The sequence below is a fragment of the Strix aluco genome, chromosome 1 (genome assembly GCF_031877795.1).
Source record: "Strix aluco isolate bStrAlu1 chromosome 1, bStrAlu1.hap1, whole genome shotgun sequence".
NCBI lineage: Eukaryota > Metazoa > Chordata > Aves > Strigiformes > Strigidae > Strix > Strix aluco.
Window position 1 is genome coordinate 152,409,090 of NC_133931.1, and position 25,983 is coordinate 152,435,072.

General features: G+C 42.5%; 1 protein-coding gene across 2 annotated transcripts in view; it reads left to right on the plus strand.

Annotated features, from left to right (window-relative positions):
* Positions 1 to 14,034, plus strand: part of CDCP1 (CUB domain containing protein 1) — a 28,479-nt gene extending 14,445 nt beyond the window's left edge. For both annotated transcript variants that reach the window (XM_074849751.1, XM_074849760.1), the window contains 7 exons: positions 857 to 1,213; positions 2,553 to 2,921; positions 6,515 to 6,742; positions 7,495 to 7,875; positions 8,334 to 8,699; positions 9,964 to 10,045; positions 11,227 to 14,034. In XM_074849751.1, the coding sequence (XP_074705852.1) occupies positions 857 to 1,213; positions 2,553 to 2,921; positions 6,515 to 6,742; positions 7,495 to 7,875; positions 8,334 to 8,699; positions 9,964 to 10,045; positions 11,227 to 11,674 (2,231 nt within the window). In that variant the 3' untranslated portion in view covers positions 11,675 to 14,034. The remainder of the gene's footprint in view (positions 1 to 856; positions 1,214 to 2,552; positions 2,922 to 6,514; positions 6,743 to 7,494; positions 7,876 to 8,333; positions 8,700 to 9,963; positions 10,046 to 11,226) is intronic.
* The last annotated feature ends 11,949 nt before the right edge of the window (positions 14,035 to 25,983 follow it).

Genomic DNA, 25,983 nt, shown 5'->3' on the forward strand with positions numbered 1-25,983 from the left:
AATGTACTCTTTAGTGACATGAACATGTGCTACTTCTCAACAAGATCCCAAACTTCATTGGGCATTCAGTTGTTGGTAACATCTTTGTTATTTTTGGGGTGGTGTTCAAGGATAGTTCTCTTCCTGTTTTGGAGTTTTATTTATATGATTCATGCAAATAGTAACGTTAACAACATTTCATGATATATTTGTAAGATGTGCTTGTGATATTTCTTCTTTTAAATTGGAGCCTAAACATAGATTAAAGTGTCCTTATTTTCAGTGTCCAGTTTAAAACATCAATAACTTGGATTTTTCAGAGAAAAGCTAAGTTCTCTCCAAAATTCTGCAGTGGCAGTTGTTGTTATTCACTAATTCTGTAAAGTGTGGGGCCCAGGTTGTTCATCAGGGCACCAAGGAAAGGAAGATACAGTTCATGGCAAGCAGTGGATAATTTAAAGATGAATGATTTGCCAGGAATTCTCTGAGCAAGATGGAACAAAATCAGTTCTTTAGATCCATAATTTCCAGCTCTCCTGACATTCCATTTCTCCCTTTTGCCCATTCAGTGCTCTACCCTATTCACTAAATACTTTCTAAATTCTTCAGCAAACAAGGCAGGAATATTGGAGACAATGAATTGCTTCTATTAATCAGCCTGACTAAAGCAGGTTTATCCTGTCTACCTTATGGGCTGGGAGTCCTGTTTAGACACACCATGTGACCATGCTATAGGAGTGTCTTTTAATGCATGTAGAAGGCACATTAAGTGCAACGTAAAAATTGTGAAAATAGCAATGAAGGGGAAAGTGTCAAATTCCTCGTTTACTTCAGTGATTTCCAGAGTGTATTATGGCTGTTCTCTCTCTGCATTTAGACTGTGTGTCAGGCCTGTGTCCCTTTGGAGATGTTCATCTTTACCCACCGGGGCTACCTCGCCTTAACAGGACTTTCATCTGGGACGTGAAGGCGAGTACAAAGGCTGGACTTGAACTGAAATTTTCAACCCCATGGCTAAGACAGATTGAACCAGGAGAGACATGCCCAGATTTTGTTAGCTACACCATCAACAGCTGTATTGATACAGCCACGGTCAACATTGGCACCTTCTGCAGGAATGGCTCGGTGTCTCGCGTCAAGCTGCTGGGAGGAGTTGTTATGTCTCTGCACCTCCCATGGGACTCGTCTCTCTCCACCTCAGGCTTCAGCATAGCTAACAGGGCTTCCATAAAACGTAAGTAAGGAGTAGTGTTTCCTCACCTGTAATTGCCTTGTGCAGATTGCAGCAGAATTATTTAAACCTTTTCTCAGGTAACCTTCTAGTTTTGGTCTGCTATCTCTAACTCCCTTCCACTTCATCTTTTCTGAAAGCTATCGTTGTATGGTTTTTAGTTTGGTAGTTGGTGCTCTTCTGGGGTCAGAATATCTTTGTTTGGCTAATAATTATGAATAATGTTGTGTTGCTGCTCTTGGTGTACATTAGTTGTTTTCAAACTCGTTAAACTTCCTAAAACTTAAACATACCTGCTCTGTTGTTTTTGTGTTTTCAGCTAGGTGAGACTAGGTGGCATAATTAGAATGAGCCAAGAGAATTGTTTGCTAGTTGCAGTGTGTAGTTGAGTTGGTTTATTTTTAAATAGGGCTTCCTTAACTTCTGGAGCCTCAATCCAATGCTTCTCTTCAGGAGAGGAAGGTAGGAAAAGGGGAAGCAGTGCCTGAAAGTTCATGAGCCTGCTCAAATACAGCTATGTGTTTCAACCTGTACAGTAACATAAAACGTTGTGTAGTAATCTTCTTAAAATACCTGTAATATTACACAGCAATCAGTTGGTTACTTTGATCTCATGACAAACCCTCCTTGGGGGATGTTCTTCCTCTGTACTTGAACTCTGCAGTTGTTGCCATCAGCTATAAAAGGAACCTGGTCCATGTTCGAGCTTCTAGAGCACAAGTTTCTGTAACTCCTGGCACTCCTTGCAGTTGCACGTGGTTGCTGGATTCCTAGAGTGGGACCATGATCTCTGTGTACCCAACTTCACGCTGACAAGAGTCATCCAGGCATGAAGTGTCTTGCACAGCCTCTGGGGTTCGCACTCATCTTTTATCATGTGTATTTGAGGCTTTTTGCTGGCATGCTCTTGTTAGATCTGGGAGGTTTTTGGACTGAGAGCTCTGTGCTGGTATAAAAGCTCACATCTTTTGTTTCCCAAAACCCAGCGAAGCAGAAGCAGTTATCAGGTTGCATGTTTGCTCTTGTAAAGCCAGGGTCAGAAGTAGGAACTTGGATCTTTCCTGTCCAAAACATAAAGACTTCTCTGTCCATGTGCTTGAAAGGTGAACCCACTAAACTGAAAATGCAGCATTAATATATCCATTACCTTTTCTGTAATTGAAGACCAAAGCATCAACTCGAGTATATGTTTTAGTCTGAGGGTTTTGTAATAACCTGTAGATGAAGTGGATGATCTCACTCTCAAAATAAAAATACTCTGCTGCTGGGGTGCTAGATATGTCAGTGTGTCTTCATTAATTGCAACTTGTTTTGTATGGATTTTTCTCCCCCATGGTTTTAGGGTTATGCGTTATTGAATCAATTTTGAAGGGGGAATCTTCAATCACCTTGATGTCCCCAAACTACCCACTGGGCTTTCCCGAAGACGAGCTCATGACATGGCAGTTTGTGGTTCCTTCCAACATGAGAGCAAGCGTGTTTTTCCACAACTACAGCCTCTCCAACTGCGAAAGGAAAGAAGAGAGGGTGGAGTACTACATCCCCGGCTCCCTCAGCAACCCAGAGGTGTTCAAGCTGAGCGACAGTCAGCCTGCCAATATCGCTGGCAGTTTCAACCTGTCCCTGCAGGGCTGCGATCAGGATGCCCAGAACCCCGGCATTCTCCGCTTGCTCTTCCAAGTTGTCGTTCAGCACCCGCAGGTCGATGAGAGTAAGTACCTGCCTGCTCCTTCTGTTGCTTTTGCTTACAGATGCCTGGGCTGAGCATCACAAGAAAGAGAAATACTGGTTTTTTTTGTCATTTTCCTTGGACCTTCCTTGAGTTTAAGGAGGTGGGTTGCCAAGCAACGCTGAGGCCTGTTTTACTGCCCGGGGTACCACTGGCCATCATTATGGCAAGGCAGACAGCGGTGCTAAAATTTGCAATTTGCGATGGAGCATAAAGCTCCATTGTAGATTTTACACTGTAGCTTGTAAACAGAGATTCCTTTCCTTTTCCAGTACCCGCATCATGTAATTGAAAAATACCTTTAACGTCTGCAGTATCAGGTCTTGCATGTTGTATAAGCAAAGCTAAGCACCAGCTAGCCTTTCCTTGTGACTGTGTTCCCCCTGGGGGCCTGATCCAGCTATTGGGCAGGGGCTGCAACTACTTGATTGGAATTGTCCGGACTCACACCTTGCTGCCTCTTCTCCAGTACAGAAATAAAGTTTAAGCTTATTCATACAGTTTTATTTTCATCTGTAAGATTCAACAGTTTAAAGATAATTCTTAAAATGTGAGCCCACGATTCTCCTCTGAATGTAAGCAGTTGTGCTTAGCCAGGTGAAACCTGCTGTCACGGCTGGTCATGATCCCTAGCATGAACTGGTGAAACTGAAGATGTAAAATTGTCTTCATACTACTAATGGCACCAATATGCATTTCTTTCCTTCCTTTCTTCTTTCCTCTGAGTTTTATTTTGCTTCCTAGGGAAGCCTGAATATCATCTAGTGTGAAGAAGTCACACTAGACGTGGAAGATGTCAGTGATAATATTCTCTACACATTTGGATGTTCTTTAGGTTTCTTGTACTTGTTGCTATGCTAAGAAATTTTTTTTTCTGTTTACTTGCCTCAAAATCAGACTGGCTTAACACAATGACTTGTAATACCAGAGCATTTATCTAAAAACATAAATAAAAGGCCTGGCTAGGTAATGAGCTATGAAGTCAGTGATTTATCCTCTGGCTTCTTAGCTCTGACCTCAGTTCTTGGTGGAGGTTAGTAATCAAGGTACCCTCACTGCAGAGAAGCAGGTGGAGGGAAGTCCATGGTCTGGAGGAAGGTCCTCTGCAGCTGGAGCTACTTAAAGGCTTTCGAAGTAATTTTAGAGGGCATGAAGTTTGAATGGCCTGTACCTTGAAGTCACGTATCCAGAAAGGGTCTGTAGCATCTCACCACTGTAATCCTGAGTTCTTTGTCTAGCCTGGCTCTGTTCATGAACAGCAAATCCTCCTGAAATTGTTGTTAACTAAATCATGTTTGCTTACATTTATTGTGTTGCATCTTGGAAGCTGGACAGAGTAAAAACACTATATTCAGTTAATCAGCTTTATCTCCCTTCTACTTTGGAAAGCAAAGAAAAATTTTAATGTATTTATGGCCAGTAGATAATCACCTAAAAAATGAAAAACAAGTTGTCATTTATTGAATGAAATGTAAGTAATAAACCACTTGGATTTAAGAGACAACAGGGGTTTCTCTAGGGGTTTTGTAGGATTTCATGAGTGATTTTGTACTTACATAAGTTCCATCAAAGATTCAAATTCAGCCCTCAGGACAGTATTGAAACTTTTATTTAAAAAACAAACAAACAAAACCCCAAACCAAGAAATGCCATCTGCAGTGTGCAAGTTAAACATGGCTCTTATTAAAAATGCATTGGTATCTGCATATTCTCAAAGCTTCCCAAACATTTGGGTATTCCACAGCTGTCTGTGATGCTTGTCATTAAATAAGAGGAGAATATAGCTCTTTCCAATCGAAATAACTTCTTGATCTAACCCTCTCTGTGTTTAGCTGCTGCAAAAAAAACATTCTGAAGAAAGAGTTACCTTGTGGTAGAAATTCTCGGTTCTGTGCTTGGTTGTGCCAGTGACTTGGAGAATTCCATCTGACCTCTTGCCTTTTTGTGTGTCTGATTTCCACACAGGAGAGAGCTATTTTATTCACCTTTTGTTTATGACTTTGAGATCCATAGCTAAAACCAGAAAATTAGGAGTAATAATAGTGTATGTGTATATATTTGTTTTTTAATCTTCTTTATAGAATCATAGAATCACAGAATGTCTTGGGTTGGAAGGGACCTTAAAGATCATCTAGTTCCAACCCCCCTGCCATGGGCAGGAACACCTTCCACTAATCAGGTTGCTTTCTTTGACATAAGAGACACATGCCTTGTTAACAGTGTAAGGATGCTGTGTGGATCCAATATCTATCTTTCCACGTGATAGTTAATCTTTGAACTAGGCTGTGATCCATAATTTTGGATTTTTTCCTCTTTCCCTATCTTCCCTGTTCCAGATGTTCTGAGTATTTGTAACTGCCATTAGCTTATATAGGAGAAGGTTTTTGTCATCCCTGCTTACCCTCGTTGTTCCAACTTGCTGTAGCTGCCCGGATAGTACATGATGGAAGACAAGGCCTTGAAGCCAGTTGGTTAGGGAAAATCAGAAAAAAATCATAACCCTTTCCCCTTTAATATGTCTGGTTTTTGTATTGTGCTAGAGTTGCTCTTATGATGCACACTTAAGAGACTCATGGAATTAGGTCTTAGAAGGGCTCATGATTTTTCAGTTAGATTGGAGTAGATATGGTTTCTATCAGTCATCTAGGATATCAGACTCACAGAAATGGCTGAGGTTGGCAGGGACCTCTGGAGATCATCTAGTCAAACCCCCTGCTCAGGCAGGGTCAGCTAGAATAGGTTGCCTAGGACTGTGTCCAGTTGGGTTTTGAGTATCTCCAAAGACTTCACAACTTCTCTGGGTAGCCTGTTTCAGTGTTTGACCAACCTTGCTTTTTTTTTATGTTTAAGCAGAATTTCCTATATTTCAATTTGTGCCTCTTGCCCTGTCACTGGGCACCGCTGGGAAGAGTCTGGCACCATATCATTTACACACACGTGCACACATCCACCTGAGCCACCACCTTCAGGCTAAACAGTCCCAGCTCTCGTTCTCTTCTCCTATTAGAGATCCATCTATCCCTTGAGCATCTTTGTGGCTCCTTGCTGGCCTTACTCCAGTACATCCATGTCTCTCTTGTGCTGGGGAGCTCAAAACTTGACCCAGCACTTGCAGATGCCACACCAGTGCTTTAGCAAAGGGGGAGAGAGCCTGACGTTGCTCAGCCTGTTGTTGATGCCTTTTCTGATCAACTGTTGTGTGATCGGTAGAATTGACTTTAAAAGAAATGCAAGAAACCTCTTAGGGAAAACAAATCCAGCATAGTTGGCTGAGCTCCTTATGTTATAGCCTAACCTGTTCAAAAGGGGCTAGCATACATGTTACCCTGTTACAGCTGGGAAGTGGTAGGGGGATGGGATTTGTGTGTGGAAAGGACCAAACCTCTAAATTAGAAAAGTGATAGGATACTGCCTGAGTTCGTATTACACTGATGCAAAGAAGTAAATAATGTTTTCTTAGCTCATAAAGAAATGGCTATGACAGCTGCTCGTCTAACGGGGTGAGAAGACAGAGAAAGTTCTGCTTCACACCATGCTTCTTGCCAGTAATTGCTGTGGGATGTTTTTCATTGCAGATGTCACCCATCTGGTTGACCTGAGCAAGGAGTGGAATATGACGGTAACAATACACTTTGAAGGGTGGCCCAGCCGCATCCCGCTCATGTCTGAACCGATATGCCTGATCTGCAAGGATCCTCGCACCTGTGACCGCGTCTTGACTTTAGTGTCTGGAGCCATCTACAAGATCTCCTTTCTATGCAAGGACTTGTCCCATCTGAGGATCACAGCTGAAAAAGGCATAAGTATGACAAAAGTGGCTTAACGTTGTTTCCTAGGGAATGCTTTTGCATGCTTTTCCTCAAGGGTCAAACAAACCTTCTCTCTCTCTTGGGCTTTAAATAGAGTGTGGTTAGAAACCAGGCGTTGGCCAGCTGGGAGATGGATACAATGAATCTGGAGATGACCTTGTTGTTCATTACCTTGTTCTACCTTTAAAAATAGAAACTGTGTAGCTATTCCTAAAAAGGAGAGGACAGAAGGTACCTAAGAATCTTCACACTGAAAACTGCAAAATACGGAAACAGAGCAGGGGAGCCATAAATCTGCCCATGAAAATGCAGGACCAAGGTGGCCATCAGGAATGCATCTTGTGCCTCTTGCATATCCACTTGGTGTAGGATTTTCCCAAATGCTTTCAACTACCAGTAGAGAAAGAGCTTTTAAGTATATATCTGGACCTTGAGTAGTCTGCAACAGTGTCCCAATCAGCAAGGGATATAGCAAAAGTAATATCTTGATTTGAGGGATTTTGAATATGTTTGTATCTGTTGTTTTCTTTGGTGTCCTGCACCCTTTTAAGGAAAGCTCTTTAAATACAAATGATACATGTTTGAGTAAAAAATTTTCTTAGGCAGATGCTTATCTGGGTCTGTAACACAAAACCGACAGTACTCTGTGTGTGTATGTACTCTGGTACGCAGGAAAACTTACTTTTCCTAGCTATTTCCTCTGCAAGAAAAATACAACCCTTGGGACTTGTTTTTTGTGATTGCAGGCTGTGTCGATCTTCGGTGGTGTCAGAGGAAGATCTATTCCCTTTCGGTGCCCAAGACTATTACCCAATTGCCAATTCGACTGCATAAGTTTATTTGGAAGCTCTTGGCTCCCGATCTGATCAACATAGAAATTACGTCTCCGTCCTTGAAACTTCAGCAACACGTCCCAGAGCAGAGGTGCAACACGAGCTACAGTTACAGTATTGTTAGTGCCACCCCAGAGACAGAGTTGAATGTTGGTGTATTCTGTCCTGGTGGATCCATTGAAAAGATTCAGTTGAGGAATAATATCACCATATCCTTAAAAACATTTGGTAAAGGATTCCTCAATGAGTCTAACCATCAGGATCTGAAAATGTCTTTTGTGCCACATATTAAAGGTAAGGTAGCATTTTGTACTACTTTGCTGTGTAGTGTTGGATCTCTCAATACTCTTCTTAGAGCGCATACAAACAAATATAAATAAGAGTTCAATTCTGTAGAGTCTAGTCCTGGAGCCATTGCTAGGATCAATCTTTATCTGAATCGGTGAGGTGGTTTATTCCTGGAAGAAGGAAGGAACTTTGTACTCCAGGTGGTAGATAGCTGGTTGTGGGAAATTCTGCATATATATCTGTGCTAATTGTGATAATTATTGATGCAGGAGGGGACGATAGGTGAGTTTTATTGCTGGTACTGAGATGCAATTGACTGTATAAATTTGCTGATCACAGGTATAAGTGATGCTTTTTTGTTATGGAGAAGAAAGACCAGATAATTTTACATGCTGAAAGAGAAGACTTTAAAAAGAAATATCAAAACTAAGTTTTCATTCCTTTATTCTTTTCCTTTGCTACAGATGAGTGCACTTTCACTGTGAGTCCAGATCCAAAAGCTAAAGTTTACTTGCAGACTCCCAACTGGCCTTATGGTCTACCTCCTTATGTCTCCATATCCTGGTACGTCATTGTGCCCAGCAAGCAAGTTGCCCGCCTTGGGTTCTCCAAGAATCGCATGGGCATCGTTTGTGAGACAGGCCGTGCCTATGTCAACATAAAGGAAGAGACATTGGGGGCAGAGGAGACTGTGTGCCGTGAGGATGAGCAGCTGCCCGAGCCCCGAAACATGTATCACGACTTCTGGGTAAACGTCTCCAACTGTAAACCCGTGGATAAGACACAGCTGACCTTGCAGTTCTGGGTGACTTTTGCTGACAAGCAGATAGGTGAGTCCTGTAAGGTGGTTGTAGTGGTTTGCTTTCTGCTTGTTTCCTTTCTTTCCCCTGGGGGAACAGTAATGGATGCTGGTTCTCCTTGGGTGTGGGTTTTATGGATCCCTACCTTTGGAAATAGCTGTCCCTCAAAAACCTCTGAGAGTTACAGCTGGGGAGGAAGGAGGAGTTTTAATGTAGTGGGGGTCTTTTTGTGGTTTTTAGGAGGGTTTTTTTGAGTCACGGGATTGCAGGTCTTGGAGGGAGTAAGACTAGATTTATTTTTTTTAAATTTAGCTTTTTAAGTTGAAGATCACCTGATCTTCTTATATATTCTGCATGTGATGTTTTTTCCCTCCCAAGGTCACAGACCTGGTGAATGACTTGGTATTTGGTTATGCTAACTTATTCATCCAAGTAGTCCTTACTTCATGTTAGCAGTTCAATTAGTCATCAGGGCACTCTGCACTATATGGTGAGACCTGTCCCAGATGATTTCTTGCTCATGTGAACACTGAGACTAACAGCAAAAACTGCATTCTTGTTGTCTTTCATCTCCCTGAAACATAAGTAGTCAAAAAAAAAAAAGGGGGGGGGATGTATTTTTAGGGTAGCTTTTGCATATGTAAACTTACTTCACGTTTGCACTTCATCTTCACCTGTGGGAGACTGCTGTCTGTAGAAGTATTGGCTACACAGGCTAGAACTGAAACACTTATCAAATTAATTTCTAGTTTTTCGTCTTTTTTCTTTTTTGTAATGTATATTACTTTTAAAACATGTGGCATTTTTCTTTGCTTATTCATGGACTTTCCAGATCAATTTTATGACTCCTAGAAAAGCCCAGGTCTACAGAACTTTTGTATTTCAGAGGAAAGGATGGTATTGAGGGGAAATTGGTGTAATGTCACTATTTCCTCTGTTGAATCCCTCTCTGTCTCCCTGTGCACTTTCTTCTCTTCCCTGCCTGTTCAGCCAGAGGCGTGTGAGATGCTGCAGATTGTTTAGCAGCACACGAGCTGAACTCTTGGAAGTGGTGGGTTGGCTGGGTTTTTTGGTTGTGCTCTGCTGCTAGCAGCAGGAGTTTGTTATTGCTTGGCCTCCAACCCCTTGGAAACGGCTTGTGTTGCCCCACGGTGAGCACAGCTCAGAAACTCCTGCTCTGCAGGCAGCTGGTATGCTTAGAAACTCTTGAGAAGGTTCAGACCCAGACAGCTTTTAGGAGAAAGCTGGATGTTGTATCTCTTGCTCAGTGTCCTTGTACCTTGTCTGTTTGCAGACCTAGGAGTGATACTTGCTGTGGTGGCCGGGGCCGGAGTTCTTGCAGTGATTGGACTGACTGTGTTCTGTGTTAAGAAGAAGTAAGTTAATAGTTTGGCATGTGCAGCTTAGCAGTTCAAGAAGGCATTTTGGGAGTGCTGCTGGGCCCTCTGTTTCACATGTTGATATAGGCCCCTCGAACAAGGGTCTGAAGCACGATGCAGGCGATAGTGGTGGAATTAATGCGACTCCAGGAGTGCATTACTTCAAGGGTTAGAGCAGCATTCCTGGAGTCGCATTACTTCAACCCCCAGTGCATTGCCTACCTTGGCCTTAGCACAGGCTTCTGGCTGTACTATAAGTAAGGTATTGGTTGGACTTCATCAGCAATTCCTGTGAAATAAAATTGCAACGAATGTGGCTGCTGCATGTGTGACTCTAGACAAGATTTTATTCAAACTAGCTGTAAACTCACCCAGATAATGCTAGGAGCTATCGTTCATCTATGCAACCTCCAGCAACTTCTCTTGGAGTTTGCACATCAAGTGGGAGCATTTTTCTATGAGATGAGCCCTTGAGGAGAGAACTAGGTTGTGCAAAGTAGGTGTGCATAGCATTATTCATGCAAGCGGAGTCTGAAGTCATCAATAGTTTGGGATTTCTGATACATGTGTGATCAGTGCTGCCAAGATGATTGGGTCCTGAAGCTGTAGAGCTGGAATGAATTTGTGCAATGTGATGACTAGAGCAGTCACTTCTCTGCCATGCAGGAAAGACTTGACAAATACAAGCTTAAAAATCTTCAGTTTAGCCTTTGGTCTTTCCACTTTGGGGACAGTCGCTCCAGAAAGTGCAACCAAGAAAAGTTCATTTGACTTTTATAGAGGACCCGCTATCTTACTTGTCTTCGGTAATGCTCAGCCTTGTTTTGTGAGGATCTGATGGCCTCTAGGTCCTGTTAATGTCTGTGGATGTTGGGAGACACAGTACACTGCACAGCTGGGACCTCCATGCCTGGGAGGCCATTGGAGTTAATCTGGGAAACTTCAGAGTCAGCAGAGCAGTAGTAGGTAACCAAATAGCATGAAGTTATTTTCTGCTCTGTTAAAAAAGCATGTCTAGACTCAAGAGTTATTTTTCCTAAGATTGCAAGTAGAGCCTTCAATCCAGGTAGACTGCCTGACACGGGGTGGCTGGGATGGGTAAACGAGCTGTTTTTATTGAGTCCAAACACACCAGCCATATGTTGTTTCTGACCTGTTAACAATTTCAACTGTAACAGGAAGAAGAAAAGCCAGAATCCCATGGTGGGAGTGTACAATGCCAATGTAAATACCCAGGTGCCTGGAAGACAAGGCTTATTCACAAAAGGGAGGAAAAACAATGAGTCTCATGTCTATGCAGTTATTGATGATGCTATGGTCTATGGGCACTTGCTGAAGGAATCCAATGGCTCTGTTGCTCCAGAAGTTGATGTGTACCGGCCTTTTGATGGACCCATTGGTAGCTTGCCGCCTTCTCCACCTCCGTTCTCCTTCAGAAAAGACATTAAATGCTCTTCTAACACTGAGGAACCTCCACCTCTGACAGACATAGACCATGACACTTACACATTTGCTCATCAGAAATCAGAGCAATTGGAGGACAATGGAGATAAAAATGAAAAGAATAATGGAGATACAAGCATGTCCTTGCTGGAAAATAAAGAACAGGATGATTTAGTGGAGTAATTTTACACCAAGTATAGCAGTTTCCTGTGGAAATATGGGTGTAAGGACAGGGGTCTAGGAAAAAAACTGAAGAGGAGTGTTATTTTTAAATGTGTTTTGATGTTTTGTTGTTTTGTATGTGTTGTTTGTTTTTTTTTTTTTTAAACTTCCATCGTTGATAGCTTTCAGTTTTAGAGTGAACATTTAGCACACTCAAAACCACTCGAGATGCTCCAACACTGCATGCGCTTTTGGTTGTGAAACAGGTGACAAAGGTATGTTCCTGCTTTTTATAAATAAAGACATCAGGAAAATGAATTCCTAACTGCCAGCTTAAAACTGTGGGAGAGTGTTTTGTCCAATATTTCCTCCTCTCAAGTCACTTGTTCCTGAGTGTTGGTTGGTGACTCTTGGAAGGTGTAGTCTACATCACCATCTCAGGGCAGCTCCAGGTTGCACAGATGTCTAAACGATCTGCTGATGTCTGAGCAAAGGAGAAGACACTGTCATTTCCACCACTTGCTGCTTGAAAATTCATCATGTTTAGCATGCTGGTGACTATGTAAGTGTAGTGAAAGACCATGTATGCTGCCTGGAGGAGCTCCATGGGTGTAAATCAGTGTGAATGCTTGAGCTTGGGCTCTTCTAGTTTGGAAGTAAAGTTATGGGTTTTCTCTAATTTCCAGTTGATGTTGTTATACTTGATAGCACTGTGTGAGCTTACACCAAAGACGGTATTTTCTTTAATTTTTTACAAAAACAGTTTCAAAAGTCTAAAACAATTTGCGTGTCTGTTTGGATGTCTGTAGATTCACATCTTACTAATATCTTGCGCTTTTGGTTCAAAAGAATAGGATTCAGTGAAGAAATGATGCTATGGTCATCCAGCTGTTTACAAATGCTTTTCACTTCACCTGTTAGAGATGCTTGGTTATATAATAAGAATTAAAGAAAGGGGTAAAGATGACAGATTGTTTCCAGCAGGCAGTTTCCCCGAAATGCAAAGAATGAGAGTGAATCCATAGGGAAAGCCTAGATTTTTAATTTCATTTTTTTTATCAGTCTGAATTTAACAACCATGTCAAAATGGTGGGAACAGCCCTTGATTTCTAGTGAGATTTACACTTCAGTTGTCTAGCTGCCTTTGAAAGGCACCTCTTGAAATCAGGTAAATAATAGGTCTCATTTTTAAGTGCTGTCATTAGCACACCCCTCAGTTTCTGTGTGTTTTAAAACTTGAGGGTCAGATTTTTGTGCAGAGGACTACGGGTATATGAATAAAGTTGCCTTTTGTATACAAACATCTGGCTTGTCCAGGTGTGCAGTTACGGAGGATGTTTGCAATTTTGTGTGCAACAGTAGACTTGATGACTTGAGAATTTCTCTCCAAATGTTTTACCATGACTGTTTCTTGCGTAGCGATACGTGGAGGTGCTATAAAACTTTTAGACAGTGTTGCATGCAATAATGTTAAACATTAAAATAATGTCTAAAATTAAAATGTCTTTACTAGAAACCTTACTAAGTTTAAAAAAAAGTGGATTTCTTCCTGTTAACTGTGCTGGCATTGCAAATTGACTATTTATATGATCATGTGTGTATTTAACAGTGTATACCATTATACTGCTTGGACCACTATAAGATTCAGTATAATGTCGTATCTGACTCAGTTTTCTATAGCATGTAGCAAAACACATGCCAGCTAAAAGTGCCTTTTAATTGTTTCAGGTATTTTTCTGCTTATGTTTATCAGTTTTAATATAGAAATGTGTATTCCTAGGTCTCTGGCTAGTCACTGGGATCACATATTTCAAAGTGTACTGAGTTGTTTTAATGTCATTTGCGAACTTAAAGATTTCTGCAATACTGATAACTATTTTCTCAGGTAACTGAATTGCCACAATACATTTTTATCAGAGTAGTCCAGCTGTGCATTCATCTGGTCAATATTTCTCACTTCTCTGTTATTGAAAAGGAATGAAAAGTCTGTAAGAAATTCAAGGCTGCTTCATCCCTCTAGCTCAGTTTCTGCAGTTGCTTAGATGAAATTTTTTAGTTCGTGTTCTTTCTAACCAACTGAAGAGAACATAATGGAGGTCAAGCTTTTGTTCATGTCTTGATCTTTGAAGGAAGAATGTGATGTGTGTTGACTGGTGTTTTTATTTTTCTATGTTAACTCAGCTTTTGGTAAGACAATATAAATCTTAGTTTACAGTTGTTTCCAGTCTACGGTTGACTTTCACTGTGCTTATTTTGGTACGTTTAGAGTAAGAGTTCAGACAGATTCCAGTTTGCTTTTCATTAAGAGAAAGGTGTGACTTAATTTTTTAAAAAAATAAATAAAATACAACAATATTACCAGCTGGAGTAACTAGTGTACAGTTTTCTTGTGTGTGTGTGTGTAAACTCATCCTTGAGTATTGGTAGCTATGCCATTGCCCTAGACAATAGAAATGGGTTTCTAGAGAATCTAGTTTGCTGGGATAATACACTGCTGACTGTGAGTGTCCTTTTTCTTGTATAGCCAGTGATACGCTATTAATTGCTGGTTTTAAAGGCATGTGTTTAGATCTTTGGGGAGAAGGGTTGTAAAATATTTGAAGCTTTCATATAAAAATAAATGGTTCAGTGGCTTCTCGGTAGGGTTGTGATGTTTGTAATTTATTCACGCCCAACTGACACATACCAAATTAATTTCTTTTCAGGGAAAACAGCATAAATGTACATTTTTATGACTACTCCAGCCCAGAAGAGACCTTTATGAAAATACGTGAAGACCTTTTTTGTTCTAAATTTAAATGCACAGAATCAGTACGTACTGACTGCTTTTTTTGGTTTATGTTTTTATTGATTTTTGAGGCAAGTTTAATGCACATAGAAGATGTTTGAAGTCCTCACTACTGAGGATCACACTAATTGCTGGGAATGGGTCCTAGGCTGAATTAGTCAGATCTACTCTTGGAAGGCATAGGAAACTCAGCAAGGATCATCCGGTCCCTAGGCTATCTCTAAAACTGCCACTTAATATGAATGTAAATGAAAGTACTTACCATTTGGAAATGAAAATTTCTAAGTCTGGTTAACCATTAATTGAAAGGTGGGGGTCCATAGGAGGGGACAGCAGTTCAGAAACTCCTGACCTGAATGTAAATCTATCTCCCCAAAAACTTTGAAGCTAGAAACTAAAAAAAAATTACAGGATTCATTCCTTTAAATGGCTTTCTACATCCAACTTAGTGATTGGTTTATCTGTCATAAAGCATAGCTTCCCAGCAATTAAGTAAGCAAGGATTACCTAATTTTATTTGAAATTTAGGAATTATGGTGTGTAAAACTGATCCAGCCTAGAGGAAAGGACAGTCTTTTTACAGCGACTTAGAAACTTCTGGCATGTTGTTCCAACAACATAAATGAAGCATGGCAAATTGCTTCAATTAGCAACATTCCTAACAGACAAAAGTTTTTGGAGGTTTTTTGTGGTTTGGGCTGTGTCCATCTCTTGTATTAAAGAATTGCTACACTGGTGCACACAAGTCGGGCTTAATGCTTCTGTGCAAGATGAATCTTCAAAAAATGGAGGAACTGCTTTGTTTCTTGCTACATTTGAGTGTGTTGTATTTTATATATAGATCTGTGTATTTATCCTCCTACAACTGCTACAGTCGCTCAGCTCTAGAAAGAGTGCCATGGTGCATCCCATCAAAGATGGGGCTGTAACAGAGCAATACTCCATCAACACACAGCACGTTTTTAGACATGAGGCGAGGAAAATGGCCTCACTTTCTGAAAGGTGTTTTCTCAGAAGAAAATGTGGAGAAAAGTTCTGATGATGTCCTGTCATCTTTGCAGCAAAACTATTGTATTTTTTTCTAACTGGAAAGGATTTGATTTCAGAAAGTGTTATTTAGAAGAAACAAAATGTTCCATGTAAAGTATGTACTCCCCCCTTTTTTTTTTTTTTTTAATTTTGAAGGGAATGGTGGATGTTGGAGGGATGGAAGGGAGTACCACATGCGTCTCCTCCCATCAAGGGAGAGAAACAGTGAAAGAGAGTGCAGGAGGGACAAAGTTTGCTATGTGTGACTGATTTCAAGGGAGCTGAGCCTTAGGGAGCAAAAGGCATTTATGGGTCTGCTGGATGTGTTTAATTTCTTCTGAGGTGCTTTTTTCTTTTTTCTTTTCATTTTGTCCTTTTTTGCATGTTTTTTTCCCATGTTTTTTTCTTTTTTTCAATTGTAGGAAATGAGGGCAATCTTGTGAAAGGTGCAAAAAGAGTTTCCGTGTATGTAAGGGTCCCTGCAACAACTTTGACCTACCTGCTTTTTTTCCCAGCAAAGGTTAAATACTAGTTTTTACCACAGTACTTGCACAGTCACAGCCCCTTCGTGAAAAAAGAAAGCAGCTGTGCTTGGCTGAATTACACCTAGTTGCTTGACTTTGAAGCTGATTTCTCCCTGAGACATGCTGGGCCTGGCATGTCTCCATCAGCCAGTTATGGCATCGTGTGACATTTTCCTTCAGAACTGCAGAAGTTTTGAGCGGCCTTAGGCCTCCTGGTAGCAGGGGATGTTGGAGCTCTCCCACAGGCTTTTCCCCAATATTTATGAAAGGCCTTCGGAGTGATGGGTGCTCATTTGTGAACATTACTTGAGGCCATCACTGGTCCCTGCTGAGGGCACAAAGGCTGTGTCTTCCAGTGGGGTGGTTTGGGTAAATACTGGGAGAGGTGAGGGGATGCCTCTTTTTCAGGGGCCACCTCCTCAAGTGAGACAGGGACAGGTCTGTGTGTTCCTCTTTCTCAGGAGCCCTGGGCATGGTTCTGCTTGAAGGTGCTGTTACGATATCCTGAACCTTTGCCCCTTGCTGCTGTGAGAGAACTATTCCTGCCTTTGATCTTTATTTTAAGGGCCAAAAAATGACAGACAGAGCCCATACAGACAGCTTTCTCCCTATGTAAGATTAATCACAATAACGCATCTATTAAGTATGTGTGTATAAACCTAGTTTTCTGCACAGAAGAACCTGGCCTTAAATGAGATTTACCACTTGGTCTCAGGAGTATGCACTGCAGGCTCCTGAGCCCAATTGTTTTAGCGTCTGCTTCAAATTCATCATTGCAAATGCTTTTTATTTAAAAGGTTGGGTTGGGTTTTTTTTTTTTAAATTAAGCAAATTAATGGTGAGTTTCTCCTCTCAAACCGCTAATTTTATTTAATTGCTGGATTCTGGAAAAAGTAACCAGAAGACAAATATGCATAGATGGTGTTCGGTAACATACAGTTAACTACAAAGGCAAAAAATAACTGCTTTACAGTTTAAGCTACTAAGTAGAGTTTTGTTCATACTAAACTCCACGTTTGCACTTCAGGGCATGGTTGCATGAACCTTTCAGCTTCAAAGACCTGACATCCACTGGTGCCTCCTCACCACAACTATCAGAGTTATGCTACTTAAGTAATGCAACTTCTGATGCCCTCAAAAGTGAGAGCTTTAAAGATAAATGCTGTGGTAAATGTTTTTGTGTAAGAATAATCATCTTAGTAAGATGCAAACCCAAAAGTTTGAATCTTTATAGATTTCATGTTTCCACAGTAAATTAAAACTTGTTTTATTTTATGCCAAATCAAACCTGTTCAGGTACTTGGTAATTACTTTGACAGCTTAATGCTTCACCCATTCAAAGCTTGAAGAGGTTCATATGTTTTCCATTAATTTGTTTCCTTAAGTTAATGAGAGTTTATTTAATAAGCACTAAACCCTAAAAAGTAGGCACAGGCATAATGAAATCTTCTGGCATGGTTGTTTGGTGAACATTTTATAGCTTAGTTTTTCAGAGAAGTTAAAAAAATAAGGCAGCAAGCCATTAGATCTTCCTTTCTAATTTCTTAGGGTTAATGGAGAAGAAGTTTCTAAATATCTTAAACCAGCCTAGCAAAGCATACAGGTTCATGCATATGTCTAATATCCCAGAAGACGATTTAGTATTTTTCCTTGCTCTTCAAACATCTGAGGAAAATGAGTGTGTATACTGATACTTGGTTTTTGGCTGATCAGTTCTGCAGATGAAACTGTTACAGGTTCTCCTAAGGTTTTTGTGACCGCCCGTCTGGGTTAAAGCACAAGATGCAGCTTCAGCTGAAAGGAATTGCTGGATTTCTGTGGCAACGCTTTCCAATACCACTTGTGGAACATGAGGAATCTGTGCCTGGGTTATAGCTGGGAAGGTAGCACTGCTGGTAGACAACCTGGAGGGTTTAACCGTGTATCATCGAGGTTGCTCCAAGCACTGCTGAAAGGCAGATTTTTGTCACTGCCCCCCTTTCTTTTCCTACTGTAGTATTTTCATGTCATGTCTTCCTTTCTCCCTATGCTCACAGTCAGCCAAATTCAAGACAGAAGTCTCCAGAAACCCTTTTTTGGTGAATGTTCTCTGAGATTTACACCCAGCAGCCAATGCTGGGGTGAAATACTTTTAACCTTTGTCTACAATGTATTTCTTACTCTAACCACACCTGATCCTGCTTGGATTGCAGCAAAGCTGCTGGGTGAGGTTTGCTACAGCAAGATCCCCAGATTTTGCTGCCACAAAGCTGCTTCAGCATTGAATGAAGTGGCAGTGCTTGAAATAGTTGTTTACATCTCAAATAGCTGGAGTAGTACTTGGGAAAATGTTAATATGTGTAGGAAAAACTCAAATTATTCTGGAAACTATTGCTCCTCTTGACATGAATGACCTCTTGTATGAGTAATACCTAATTAGACACCTAATTAAATGGAAGCATGCAGAACAATAAGCCAGGTCCATGAACAGTGCAAAAAATCATGTTGTTACCAGTAACCTCTTTCTAAGGTACACTTCACAAAATCTGTAATTGCTTCACTAACATTTGCCATAGTAAAAATGTCTCTGACAATTCACATTTTGCTCTAGGTGATGCAGTGGTGATGACTGACTTTCTGTCACCAAGGAACAAAACAGAGGAGCTGTTCCCCTTCGTGCTACCTCAAAGTAGAAAAAGATGATGAGAATAATGCATCCCTTTGTTCTTGAAGGCTCAGATACCAGTTTTAACTTTAATAATTAAGGTGAAACTTACTGCTAATTCTGAGGGTAGATATTTTCCTGTATGTTTTCTTCTGGGGTAATTTCACCTCATTCTGGTATTTCTTATTGTTAACAATTAGTAATGCATGCCAAACTTTGTGGTGTTGCACCACATCATCGTGAGGATACAGACACAAGAGGAGGATTACGTTTGCTGTGGCAGGAGCTGTGAGTGAAGCTTTCTCTGTTCCTGGAAAAATCACAACCACCTTTCTTTCCTGCTAATGTCCTGGGAATGCAGCAGCTAGGCAGGCTGTGCTGGGCTTTTGGGGATGATGAGAACCGAGTGTGTCGTCCTTGGGTGTTCCCAAGCCAGCAATTGCTTTTGGTGGTATTAGTTGAAGTTAGTACCCCTCTGTCTATTGAGTCTCCACTCCTAGCCATGATATTTAGTTAAATCACTATTCTGTTCTAACCCTTGCTAGCAGAATATCTTTAGATAACTTTATATAGCAGTAGGAACATGAGATAGTACCTTTGTCAACATTGATAGTGGGCCTTAACCCACCCTTTGGGTTTGGCCAAGAAACTGCTCACATCTAGGTCACAGCCAGGGAAAGGGAGGGAGGGAGGAGGACCTCCCCTGCACAGGGTCCATTTCTGCCTGGGTGCTTAAGTTTCATCCTTTTCTGAAAAGCTACTGCTGTAATAGCATTTGCTGAGGTTAGTGATGTTGTTATGCTTGCAGTAAATATATTAACCCTGCTATGAAATTACTGGCACAGCTAACGCATGATAATATAATGGAAGAAGGGTGTTGAATCAAGGTTTGTAGGCAACCTTAATTTTCACATTTTCCTGATTCTTTTTTTTTTTTAAGGTCCAGAGCTTTACCACTTTAATGTATCTTAATTTGTGTGTGCATGTTGACTTTCATTGTGCAGAATTCAAACCTCAAGTCCCATAACTGCAATGTCTGTAATACTGCATCATGATCACAGCCTAACGCAGACACCTCTGGGTGCCCAGGAGTCCTGCCTTGACTCAGCCTGTGCCTCTAAACCAGCTCCCCACAGCAACGCTCGCGCCGCCTGGGTGCCTCTCCGGATTCATAAAACACATCGTGTCTCTGGGATGTGGCTGTGCCAAAGGGACAGAGCATAGAAGTTATGACCTGGTAGCCTTTTAAATTTTCCCTCTCCTCTGACAAAGCTGCATTTTCCCTGCAGCTCTGCTAAGAGCAGCTGGGGAGCCAGTCGATGGGAACTTGTGAGATGAGCAGGGGTGAGAGGGGCTAGCTGTTGCAGTTCCTGCCTGTTTTATCTGCCTGGGAAGACCTGAATTTAACTGAGAACTGGATTCCTGGACCGAGTATGGCTTAAGACTCCAGGCATGTGTAATTCCTCATTGTTTCTGTTAGCTGAAATCCCAGTGCTATGCTTGTGCACCTCAACGCTACACAAAGTATCCCAGCTTGCTCCATGCTGTGGGGGTGCAGCTGAGGAAGCAATGAAATTATTGTGAAATACAACGTGTCCAGATAGACTCTGACATGTGACAGTTCCTGTGGATGGATAACTGGTATGCAGACTGGGGAACTGTCAGATTATGTGGTGGGGTTTTTTAATAGACAGTTCTTATGCAACTGCAAGTCCCTGTGCCTGGAACAACCAACTTTAATTCCCAAGGAGTGTGAATTCAGGCCACTGGGAAAGGGGAAGGAGAGCAGGAAAGGAGTGGTGTCCTCAGCCCTGCAGCTGGCAGACACTGCTTCTCCACAGGGGAATGTGAGAGCACATGGGTGCTCACAAAGCAGTATCTCAGCACCATGATCTCTGCTTTACCTGATGAAGCCAGTCCTGAGACGTGAGACTCTGATTTTCTATGGACCTCCAGGGTCATCCGTGTTCCCTGATTAGCCCATGAATCAAAGGCTGAATCTTTGCTTTTGGATGCATGCACTGCTCCCTGCAGTTTGGCCTCTAGGCCTGTCTGCTCTCTTTCTAATGGGCATTTGTCACCTGATAAAAGTCTTGAGGTGGTTCTGTATCTGGCTGTGGACACCACCTACAGCTGCAGTTCTAGCAGACTTAAAAATAGGCTAGTTGCATAGTCTGGCATAACAATTCCTGTGAATGTTTAAAAGAAGGAAAAATTCTCAGTAAAAATAACTTTTGTTTTTTCAAGCTTTCCACATTTTATATGTAAGATTATTTTTTTTTTTCCCCCTAGTACCATGCTTTCAGGATTGCTTATCTTTCTCCAGCAATACGCTACAATTACTCGCTGTGTTTGCATCCCTTTTTGGTGCAGACATTTTAATCTAGGAATAAAAAAATGCTGATTGTTGTTTTGCTTCATTTTTCAAAGTAAGTTCAGTTTCTAGGCTGTGTAGAAAACTGTCAGTCACTCACTGTAGGTACATAGCACCCCACCCACACAGCTCCTTCCAAGTCCTCACTCTTCAATGGAGCCAATTGTTTAACTGTGTTTATAACCACTGCTATTTCTGGAGCATTTCCTAAAAGTTGACTGGTTTAAGGTCTACCCGCTTGAGGGTTTGGCCTTCTGCTCTGACATATAGAACAAAGTGCAAGAGCCAGCCTCCATGGGTGTGTGTTGCAGCACCTCTGTGCTGGTGCACAGACAGGTGGGACCTGTGCCGTTGCCCATCTCCCAGGGTTTGGATCCCCCATGTCAGGGGGTTTGGATCCAAGCCTTCCCAGCAGTGGAGCAGTGTCTATATTGCACGTGAATCCGGATGAAATTCAAGCTGCCCATGGACCATCCTGCTCTAACAGTGAAGCACGGTGACAGATTTGCTTTACAACTGCATCTACCCTCTCATGAGTTGTGTGTTAGGGCTGATCATTTGCTATAAAAATACAGGTAACTTGCTTTTTGGTGCTTTGGTGGAGTTTTTTCGGTTTCCTTTTGGTTGAATAGCTACACAAAGTTTCAACTCTTGTCTTCTGACCATGCTTGGCAGAGCAGTAAGACCTAGTATCTAGAGCTCTGGCAACATTACAGTGTAGAAATCACATCCTGTGACAGATTATTTTATTGGTTTTCTTGATAACTTTTCTCTGTAGGAAGGCTTTTACGTGACAGCTCATGCATCAGGTGCCTGAGGTCATCAGTCTCCCCCTGGAATGCCTGTTTTTCTCCTCTGACTGTAGAAGAGGAACCAGTTGTGTAGGTAGGATCTCAGTGTCTGTGTCAGCACAGACTAGTTGAGGTTGGTAGGGACCTCTAGAGGTCACCTAGTTCCACCTCCTGCTCAGAGCAAGGTCCCCTGGAACAGGTTGTCCAGGGCTGTGTCCAGTCAGATTTTGATATCTCCAAGGGTGGACACTCCATAGCCTCTCTGGGCAACCTGTGCCAGGGTCTGACCACCCTCATAGAGAAGAAGGGTTCTTTCTGGTTAAGCAGAATTTCCTGTATTTCTGTTTGTGCCCATGGCTCTGTCTTCTCTATCTGCCCCTATCAGACATTTAAACATGTGGATAAGACCCCCTGAGCCTTCTCTTCTCCAGGCTGAGCAGTCTCAGCTCTCATTCTCTCCTTACACAACAGCTGCCTCAATCCCTTCATTGTCTTGTGGCCGTTCACTGCACTCACTTCAGTAAGTCCATGTTCCCCCTGTACTGGGGAGCCCAGAACTGGACCTGGCACTCCAGATACGGCCTCACTGGTCCTGAGAAACACAGAAACAGGATACAGTAGTGGACACCAGAGACCCTTGCTTTTGGGATCCTTGTTGATGTGTGTGACAGAAATAAGAAGCATTTCTGTTACTGCAGTGGGAAACTAAGCTGGCCCCAGGGCATTTCTGCAAAGCAGTAGGTGGTGTAGGTTTTATTTCCCCTCTTGCATTTTCTTTTATAAGATGTAGTGCTTCCCAAACAGTGTTTTTTAAACATAGCTCCTTGAGACATGTTCTTCATTGCCAGCCTGCAAGGTTGGCAAGTGGCCTGTGTGTTTTGTTCTCTTCAACGGGCTCAGGGTTAGTTTTCTAACAGGATTGAAGCGAAAGCAAATATTTTCTGTGATTAGCAGTTGGCCTCACCTCTTGGCAGTGCAGCCATCTATGGGTTTTTGTTTCCTTCCTGGGGTGAGGCTGGATGTTGAGGGCATGGCGCTGGTTAGCAAGCACCCAGGCTGCAGGCACTGGGAACCTTATGGTCGCTGCCAGCACCGATGGCCCAAGCCTCTAGCACGAGTGGGAGGTTGCAGGGAGGTGATGCAGCCACCGACATGTTTGCACAGAGCAGGACAGAGCAGTGAGGCCGCTGGGTGCGAGTCACAGCTAAGATGTTTGTGATTTTCTTTTTAGCTGTATTTGCAACAGTCCCCACCTATTACCTTTGGACTCCCTCCAGGTACTTCTATACTAGAGCCAAAGGGGATAAAGGATTATTTTTTTGCTTTGTGCACCATAGTCTGATATTCTCTGATACCCTGCTTTATCTTTTACCCTCAAGGAGATTATTTTTATCAGTGTAGTGATACCCAACTATTTTATACTTATGCTCCCAGCAATCATTTGGCTTACTTTGTTTGCTGATCCTCACAGATCTGTGTTTCTTCCCTGTCTGTGATGGCTTCTGAGCTGGAGAAATGTAACTTAATTTAGTTTTTTATTTTATTTGCAAAAGGAAAGACTGAGAGGTCAGGTACCAAAGTGGTGTTTAGTGCCTATGTAGGAGCGGGACCAAACAGTAGAGCCTATAGGAATAACAAAGCTCAGTAGTGCAGGGGTGGAGGTGCTCCTTCCCTTTTGAGGTGCATCCTAACAATGGTCTCATCCAACAGGCAGAGGTGGAAAGTGCCTTCCCCTTGTGGCAGGCAGGAGCAGAGGTGTTTGGGAGCTAAAGATGATGGGGAGAGGATACACCTGATCTGGTGAGAGCCTCTCATCTGAGTAACCCCCACACTAAGTGAACAGGCACAAGGAGCAGAGGCGTGTGGTTGGGTTGCTCTTCTGAGTGTGAATCTTCACCCTCTCTCTGCTTGGGGTCCTTTTCCCATGTCACCAAACTCTCTTGATCCGAATTCACCCAGGACTCCTAAGGACCAAGTCCCACAAAAGTGTTCAAGACTCAAAACAAGCTTTTGGCTTGTGACTCACAAATTCTTACTAACCTTTGCCTACCTGGCCCTTTTATTGACAGAAGCCAAAAGCAACCTGGGTGCTGGTCAGGCCACTGACGTGTGTTAATAGTGTGCTGTTCTGGCTGGCCCTTGCTCAAAGGGATAGTTCAGAATGGCGGGCATTACCCGTTTTATGGTTAACCATTTCATCTTTATCCATTTGGCCCTTTGCCTGTATTTCAGGACATTGGTGAATTGGGGTCAAGCAGATTAACATAGCTGTGGACGGCATAGTGCTGGGCTAATGTCTTCTGTGTGCTCACCCAGTAACTTTTCTGCTTTTATTTATATAAATATATGCAAATTTTATGCTTCATCTTTCCTTGCTGTGTTACAGAGCCACAGGCAGCTGAGAAGTGCCACCACTGGCACAAGATCTTACACAACATCTGCTATTTTAATAACACAAGGTTCATTTGAGATTGCAGGCGTCGCAATACGTTGGTTCAGACATGATCACTTTCCACATTTCTTTTTCTTGGGGAAGAGCTGAGGTTTCTTTCCATTAGTCTGCATGCTTTTGGTTGAGACCGCACTTTGTGGACAGCAGATGTTCCTCTCTGGCTTGAGTGCCAAAAAGATTTAACGGAAGATCAAAAAAATGATGCTTGTCCCAGCCCCCAGCAGCTGGACCACATCTGCTCTGGGCAGTTCCCGTCAGGCCCCTCTGGAGTGGAGGCAGCCGTTCAACCCCTCCACCCTGGCATTCACTGTGAGTGCAAAACATGGGGTTGGCCACAAACAAACAAAAGAGACTGCCATGGTAAGCACGGATGAGGAATCTTCTAGAATTTCTTTTTCTTTGGCTTTTAAAAGAAAATCTGTAGTTTGTAAGGTACAGTAAGACGAAGCACATCATAGAATAATATTAAATTCACAAATGCAACCCTGAAACTGCAAGGTCAATTTTTGCCTCCTTGGTCCAACAACTACAGCAGGAGCAAAGCCACCCTTCCCTGTGCTCCTCCCAGCTTCAGAAGAGAAAAACATCTATGAAAAATGGTGCTGGCAGGGGTGTAGCTATGTGAAAATAGAGAGCAAGAGAGATACAAGCAAGAAATCTGCTGAAAGCAACTTGTTATTCTCTAGATTTTGACAGATTGACTCTTTAATGTCCTCTCTGGGAATATCCTTTGGCATCCATCTCCATGGCTGTTTTTCAGATTCACACTTCACGCAGAGATGGTCTGGCTACAGCACCCACATCTTCCCTGAAGCTCAGCATCACCAGGGTCCATGGCTTTCACATCATCCGTCTTTAGTTCCTGGGCTCCCATAAAAGCCCTCTGTTTATTTCTCTGACCACACATTCATGTTTTAAGACCTTGTGGTTTATGGCCAGTCAGGATCAAAGCCAGCAACGCTTCCAGCTTTCCTGCTTTGCATTCATGTGTATCTAAAAACATGAAGGGATTGTCTGCCAAGGGAACTAGAGGCTTTATATTGAGACAAGCTGGCTTGTAGCGCGTAACCATGACCTGCAGCAAAGAGCCTTGGCAACCTTCAGGATCGGGGTCCAGAGTAAAGCTCGGTGAAGGGCTGTCCTCTTGTGCAAGAGACCTAATTTTACATGCGGTTCTGCAGCAGTTGAAACCTCCCAGACTGGTCTGGAGCACTGTCTTCTCATGTATGGTCTTCTCTCCTTCACGGGATGCTGAGCAGGAGGAGGAGGAGGAGGAGGGAGAAGTCATCACCACCTCAGTGAGGGAAGGAGAAGGATGCTCAGTGCTGCTACAGCTCTGCTCGTTGCAGAGGAGGTGGGAGGCAGCCTGGAAAGTGCTGGCTGCACGTTGGGACCCAAGGTGCCACCTCCCCCAGCACCGCTACCGCTGCCAAACGGGGGTGAGGGAAGGACCTTTCTTCTGGGTTGGTATTTCAGAGTGAAATTTCCCAGCACCAAGGGGAGGGAAGGAAGGAAATCGTATTTTCCTATAAAAGGATTCCCTGCCTACTTATGGTGTGTGACTGGGATAACAGGGAGGGGGGAATTATAAACCATATCACAGGGCAAGAGGCTCTTGCTTTCTGCTTTTCCCCTCTGCCTTTGATATCTCTGACCTTCTGACAGATACCTGGAGCTGATCTAAAGAGAAATGCAAGAAAAGACCCCTCAAATCACATTGACACTTCA